The sequence below is a fragment of the Epinephelus moara genome, chromosome 17, assembly GCF_006386435.1.
Source record: "Epinephelus moara isolate mb chromosome 17, YSFRI_EMoa_1.0, whole genome shotgun sequence".
Lineage (NCBI taxonomy): Eukaryota > Metazoa > Chordata > Actinopteri > Perciformes > Serranidae > Epinephelus > Epinephelus moara.
In genome coordinates, this window is record NC_065522.1 from 21,238,994 (window position 1) to 21,246,540 (window position 7,547).

Below are 7,547 nucleotides of genomic sequence, written 5' to 3' on the forward strand. Positions count from 1 at the left end.
AATGACCTGCCATTAGTTTAACTGTACAGAATAATGTCTGATATTTGCATAGCGGAGCTGCACACAATAATTAAATAAAAATAGCAAATACTGTTTAAACACTGATGTAGTTCTTCATGTTGTCATCCATTCTGCTGGTCTTGTCGATGCAGATCTCTCTATTGATCTGGATGAAAACCAAAAGGAAAAACAAGGTTAGGGTTATTTAAGAATTAAGGGTGCTCAATGACATTTAACTCCCATTTCTAACCCATTTAACTATCTGTATCTGTAAAATAAATCACTATAGTGACTTATCCAAAAGATTGCACATTGTGTTGCTGCTGTCGATGCTGTATTATTACCAAGAGCTTTTCCTGGTTTGACCTCTGAATAAACAGTTTCATCCGCCGCTACAGGACGTGATTTTCCTATGAATGGAGAGATGTTTTGCATTAAACAGTAATGCCCCAGCAAACAATCATAATGATATGCACACTGTCTTCTTTAGCAATGCATCCATACATGATCTAAAATAATCTTAGTGTACACAACAAAACACAACAGGAAATATGATACAGGTTACAGTGTTAGGAGGAAGAGGTTGGTGTTTCTAAAAGTGGAGTATGGGTACCTCTAGGGGTACTTTGGAGTACTGCAGGGGGTACATGAGATTTTTAAAATACAAAAAAGTGAATATAGTGAATTTTGGTTTAATACAAAAATGTAATTGTAATATTGATACACCACATTTTATTTTCGCACTGGTCAGAGGGTACTCTGAAAAAATATTTCAAAGGGTGTACATTATTGTAAAACCTGCTGGACAGTAAAAGCGGCAGGTGGACATATGTTTTACCTACCTTTGTCTTTCTTGGCTTTACTGTGAGAGTTTACTTGGGCATACATCACATTGTCGTCTAAAACAGAAACCACATTTCAGGTTTTATTTGTAAAACTTTTACAAACAAATGGATGAATCGATAACCAGAATTAAACCAATTAAATGTAATGTGTCCTGATGTATTTCCCATGACTGCACAGTAGGGCCAGGTATTAAAAGGAATAAATGGAAAAGTAAATGACCTACAGTACAATTTACATAAAATCTGAAAGCTCTTTATGTACTGTAGGATTTGACCACTGCAGACACTGCTGACTCCTAGTGGTATGAAAAGATTACACTGTGGCAGTACCCAGTAAAAAGTTAGAGTGAATCTGTTACACTTGTAAACTGCACGCTTCTCTGGCTCCTCTGTTTTCTTCCCTTTTTGAAGGATCAGATGAATGCATGAAAAGACAACTTCCTGTATGTTATTTAGGTACTGCTGGTCTACAAAGGCATCTCTAGTGTTCAATGTAATTGTCACTACATAAAATAAAGTACTCACCCTTCTTAGCGATGTTTTTGAGCTCAACCACAGAATATGTGACATCGTTGGATTCACCTGAAACAGATATTTGTTTAAACTTAAGGGATTGTCAATAAATCACCTGATCATTTTATTCTAGTATATCTAACTGCTCAGTGTCAAACATAAAGTCTATACTTTACCATGTTCAGGTTCTTCAAAGCCTTTGATTGATTCATAGAGAACAGCATCGCCTACAGAGCAGTGAAAATCAAGCCAAGGTCATACTAAAACCTTTAATCACATTATAGAATATTCTACATAATTCAAAACATAGTGATGGCCAAATGAGTCCTCTTGAACCACTGTCTTTATTTTCTGAAGCCACTAGATGGCACTGTCTGCTAAACAAAGGTTTGAAAGCACACTTTATTGCAAGTCCTTCAACCTTTATATTAAAACCAAGAGCGCCATCTGGTGGGGTCAGAAAATAAAGAAATTGGTTCATGAGGCTTCATTTGGCCATCACTACCAAAACAGATAATCACATGTGAAATACTAGTCTTAGAGTTTATGATAAATCAAAAAATTAATCAGCATGAAGGCTGACCATGGAGAGGAGGAGCATATTCTTTGAGCTGAGTTTCATCCTGGTTGATCATGTGGTCTGTAGCAGGGCCCCGACTGCTGCTCTGAGACCTGGTGGGCCCAAAACATGAAGTAAATACAGTGACTTTAAAAAGCATATGCACTGTGCTACTGTCACATTCAGAATGAGAGAAGAGAGTGTCGAACCAACCTCATAAAGCATGAATCTGTGGAGGAAAAAGACATCTGTTGTTACATTGTTTTGTATGGTGAATTGTTCGACTGTTACTACAGTACATGTAATCACATCAGAGTCAGTCTAACATCAGAAGTAAAAGTTCTCACCTTTTGACTTTCTGTAGAGATACAGAAACAGCAGCAGGAGAAGAATCAGTAAAACTCCACAAACCGGCCCAACAATCAACAGCACAGGAAATGGAGGGCTTTGTTCATGCCTGGGCGCTGCTAAAATAAAAAACCTATATAAATATTTACTCATATAACACTTTTCACAAATAGATTTCCCAAAGTGCTTTACATAAACACAGAGTCAAGGTCCAGTCAAGCCGAAGTAATAAAACTCCAAGAGTAAGAAAACAATAACTGATATCCAAAAATGTATAAGAACATACATCAGACTGTTCTCACAAACTGCTTGTACATTTTCCTACGAAAAGTAGAAAAACCACATACACATACAAAAAAAAAAAGTAGAAAACCACATACACAAAAATACACTTTTATAAACCCCTGATAACATACCATGCACATTTAAGCCCCGTTTCCACAGAACAGTACCATACAATACAGTTCAGTTCGTTGCGCTTTTTTTTTCATTTCCACTGTGAAAAGTTGTGGATGGTACCAATGGAACTGTTCTGTACCGTCCCCATTTTTGGACCCCCTCTGTTGGGGTACCTAGCACACAGAGCTGGTACTAAAAGGTGGAGCTGTGAACACTGCAGTCCGTTGATTGGTCAATAGCAGACGGTCACTCTGCTCAGGGCTGAGTTGTGGCTGGTTTTGTAACCACTCTTCATACCGTGTCAAGTTTTACATTTGTAAAATATAACTATAAAAATAAAGGATGTTGCTGTCTCTTGTAGCAGAAAAAAGGTGAAACGTTTTCTTGTAATGTTACTCAATGCATGAGTTGATGATGACGTGAATCAATCAACATAGCTTAAATTGCACTGTGACAACTTTTACCATCACTTCAGTTTTTTCTGTCTCTCTTGGATGACATACATTTTAAGTAATGAGTGGATCTTCAAACATTTAAAAAAATATATATTAATTTCGACCATATTATGTGAACTGTGTATATTCTAATCCTCACTTAGAGAAAAAAAAGCATTGTGTTGAGTGTTGTTCCTGTGGGCTCCATAAACACTAAACCCCTGAGCTTGCCTGAGAAGGACTACATGCATAAACCCCGCTATTTTTAAATATCCCATGGAGAGAGACTCTCACTGCAGTCTGCTCTGTTTTGTTCTGAAAATGTCACCGTGCAACCTTGTTCTGTGGACGATAAATGCAAGCGACAACAACCCCACCCACATTTAAGGGTACTGTTTGTGGTGGAAACGCTTAACGGACCTAGGGTCTAGATGCCATGTCTGAAGGGTCACTTCAGTTTAAACTGTTTAAAAAAAAAAAAAAGCTAAACAAAGTCAGACTAATTCAGTTATAACCTTTCTATCTTGGACCGTAACACAGCTTTACAAAAAATGCCTCTAGAAACTGTTTAATCATACTCACATTTTACTGACATCCAACTCTCTGGTGACATCCAAGTCTGCCGACCTTCTGGTGAATCTTTCCCTTTACATTTATAAAAGCCTTCATCTGACTTTGACACTGCAGAGATAGTCAGCTCCCCTCCAGTAACATTTTGGACGAGTTTGTCATTTTTATAGAAATCCACATTATAAGGAACTTTTTCTGTCCTCAATTTGCAGCCAAGAGTGACAGAATCTCCCTCAGTAACAGGATGGACAGGGCTCACCAGGATAATATCACCATCTGTAAAAAGATTAAAGAATACAAAGATTTGGTTGCAGAGATCAGCTGGTGCAGCTTAAACAAGCTGATGTAACATTACAACAATGAATTAATTTTACAGCTGCATACAGTAACTGAGAAATCCCTGTCTTACTGTAAATGTATCTTTCTGTCATCAAACCAACAAAAAGATTATAGTGCTTGTTTCAGTGTTGCTCACTGATGTACTGTAATACTGTAATTTCAGTGCAGATCACCCTTAAAGGTCTGGTGTGCAGGATTTAGTGGAATCCAGCGGTGAGGTTATCGAACTGAAACTTCTCCCTTTGACCAAGCCTGTAGGAGACCTACTGTGGCTGTATGTAGATATAAACACCTCATTCTAAGGTAACAAAAACACAATGACTCTTTTTCAGATGATAATAAACCAATTAAAACATAGTTATGAATACTATACACCATTTCTGCCAATAGCATAGTTATGAATACTATACACCATTTCTGCCAATAGATGCCTCTAAATCCTTCACACTGGACCTTTAAACCAGTCCTTTCATTTCAGCTGCTGGTGACTGGGGATGTGCAGTCCTTTCATTTCAGCTGCTGGTGACTGGGGATGTGACATTTTTTAGGCTGGAAAATATGGCACTATGGTGATGTACATGGTTTAATTACAGCTATACACAAACAAAGAAAAACACACGCACATCCAAACCAGAAGAAGGGCAGGTGCTGAGCTGAAAACGATGCAAACAACAGAGAAATCAAACAGCTCGCACACTGCAGGGCTCCAATGCTCAGTCGAAATTTATTCAGGTAAGTAACGTTTCGAGCGTCAAGCTCTTCATCAGACTTTTTTAAGACAAAGGGTGCCGCCATCTTAAATACACACATGACGTGGTCACATGATGCAATGATGTCGTTGGTGCCACGACGAGGTCCGCTGTCCAGGACGGTATTCATACGCTGTACAAGTTACAAGATAAAGAAGTGTGCCAGTTTTTGCATGCCGTCACTCTCCGTGATTACATGAGAGTGAAAAGAATTCCTCGGGGACTACGACTTGTTAAAAGCCCAATAATAGGCAGAGACAATGACACATTCGTCAGCTGCTGGTGTGAAATTAAAAAAAAAAAAAAAATGCTCCTTCGACCTCAAGGTGCTGACAATTCAGGAGCTGTCCTCCCAGCTGAAAAAGACCAGAGACGAAGGAAGTGAACTCAAACGTCAACTTCTGTCTAAGTCTCCTGACAAAGATGACATGGCGCAACTTCTACAAGAATGTGAACATAAAAAAGTACAGCTACAACAAGAACTCACTGAATTCAAAAAGAAAAAGTTTGACTGTGACACTAGAGACTATGAGCAGGGAACGATTTATAAGTGGAAGCACAACACAGACACCACACATGATGACGGGCCCCACAGGCCGCCGAGGAGGAGACAACAGCAGAGACACTACAGCCCGGCTGCTTCCACCTCCTCTCTGGATGTGGATTCGGGGTCCAGCTCCTCACAGCGTGAGCTTTTTTTATCAACCCACCATCCTCAGGAGCACTCCCTCAACACCCGCACGTACGGCAAAGGAAGAAATGCAGGAGGGGGCATAAACGCTCCAAGAGAACCCTATAACACACGCCAGAGGTGGAGAAAGTGAATGTCATCAATCTCTCAAGTAAGCCCATCTCAGACACTTGCATCTCTGCTTTGAACAAGGGCCTATCATTCTGTCCCACCACCCATTGTAAAGATTTTGATGTGTTTATTGACTTCCAGAAGTTTTTCCGCAACCTACACCTCAAAAAATTCTTCAAAGACAAGCAGAGGGAGAACTCTCCCCATGTGGTCAGCATACATGACACCTACGGGGCGGCCCCAACCAGCGGCACAGGGACTAGGGACGACCTGGACACCACCCAGCACACCTCTACTAGACCCCGCACACACTTTAGAGGTAAATCCACCTTCATTCCCCCGAAACACAGGAACTCTGCTGTAGACACATACTGCAGATTGGTGGAACGTGACATTTCTAAGTTACTGGGACAGAAGAGAGAATATAAAGTGAAACACAACCTGACAACACTACAACGCACAGAATTTGACATTTTAAAAAATGACACGTCCATAGTAGTTTAAAGCGTGGACAAAGGCGGCGCTCTAGTGATTCTGGACAGATCGGCCTACAACCAGGAAGTTATGAGGCAACAGAACAATGCCTCCTTCTATCAGAGACTTCCTGGAAATCCCACCACAGATTTTAAATCTAAGGTCCACAGTGTCCTCCATGACCTTCTAGCTCAAGGTGAAATCACCAAACATGAACACTCCTTCATGCTGGTCACTTCACCAGTAACACCAGTTTTTTACACTCTACCCAAAATACACAAAACATACAACGACACTCCTCCAGGCAGACCCATTGTGGCTGCTATTGGCTCTCTGACAGAGAAAATATCTGCTTTTGTGGACTACTTTCTTCAGCCTTGTGTTACAGCTCTGCCCTCCTATATTAAAGACTCGATCGAGTTCATTAAATTGATACAAACTGTCCAACCTAACCCTAACCACAATCAACCATTTCTGGTGACTATGGACGTGGAAGCCCTGTACACTAATGTGCCTATACAAGGCGGGCTGAGGGCAGCTGAATGGTTCCTTCTTAAAAAACAGGAAATAAACTCCGCTGAACAGCCCACACCAAGCTCATCTTGCATTTTAAAGTTGCTAGAGACAGTGCTGACCACAAACTATTTTATGTTTGACATAGACTTTTTCTTACAGGTATCTGGGGTCAGCATGGGATCCAAGATGTCCCCCAGTTTTGCGTCCCTGTACGTGGGCCTGTTTGAGCACGAGGTGGTATTGAATCCCTCCATGAACCCGTTCCTGCCATATATGTCCACATACAGAAGGTACATAGACAACGTTTTCTTCATATGGACCTCCACAGAGGAGCATCTGATGGAATTTCACAACTTTATCAACAAACACAACACACATTTGAAATTCACTATGGCACATGACCCCCACAAGATGAACTTTTTAGACATTTTGATTTCCAACAACATTGACGGCCTCAGCACTACTCTGTACAGAAAGCCCACTGATAGAAACTCACTGTTACATGGACAATCATACCACCCGACTCCTCTGAAAAGGAGCCTTCCTGTGGCCCAGCTTAACCATGTACGTATATGCAGTTCATATGCAGTTCAGATGCTGAGTACAACAAACAAAAGATGGACCTGGAACACCGATTTCTACAAAGAGGCTACCAGAGAGAGTGGGTGAGTCAAGCTTCAGAGCGTTTTTCCAATCGCACACAGACTGAGTGCCTGTACACCACCAAAAAGAGAACTGTTGATAACCGTATTACAGTTGCAATCAAAATTATTCAACCCCCATTGCATATTAGGCTTATTGGCAAAATGTACAATTTTTCAGCTGTTTGCAATAAACAAAGTAGACAAGAACAGTTGAAATAGTTTAATAAAACTAATATTACCATGGTTTTTATCCAAATTCAACACAAAATGCTACTTTTAATCACTACTGCAGTCTCAAAATTATTCAACCGCCTGTCTCAAGCACACCTGATGCAACTAATCACAATTATTCAAC

At 40.3% G+C, this 7,547-nt stretch overlaps 2 protein-coding genes across 10 annotated transcripts in view; one reads left to right on the forward strand and one right to left on the reverse strand.

Moving 5' to 3' along the window:
- Positions 1-7,547, forward strand: part of LOC126404189 (high affinity immunoglobulin gamma Fc receptor I-like) — a 135,071-nt gene that overhangs the window by 96,392 nt on the left and 31,132 nt on the right. The window lies entirely within an intron of this gene.
- Positions 1-7,547, reverse strand: part of LOC126404179 (Fc receptor-like protein 5) — a 147,154-nt gene that overhangs the window by 33,922 nt on the left and 105,685 nt on the right. For 8 of the 9 annotated variants that reach the window (XM_050067221.1, XM_050067216.1, XM_050067219.1 and 5 more), the window contains 5 exons: positions 3,681-3,944; positions 2,265-2,384; positions 2,131-2,146; positions 1,942-2,030; positions 1,535-1,585 (listed from right to left, as the gene is read on the reverse strand). The exons of the other annotated variant lie outside the window; for it this stretch is intronic. In XM_050067221.1, coding sequence (XP_049923178.1) covers positions 1,535-1,585; positions 1,942-2,030; positions 2,131-2,146; positions 2,265-2,384; positions 3,681-3,944 — 540 coding nt within the window. The remainder of the gene's footprint in view (positions 1-1,534; positions 1,586-1,941; positions 2,031-2,130; positions 2,147-2,264; positions 2,385-3,680; positions 3,945-7,547) is intronic. 9 annotated transcript variants of the gene reach the window in all.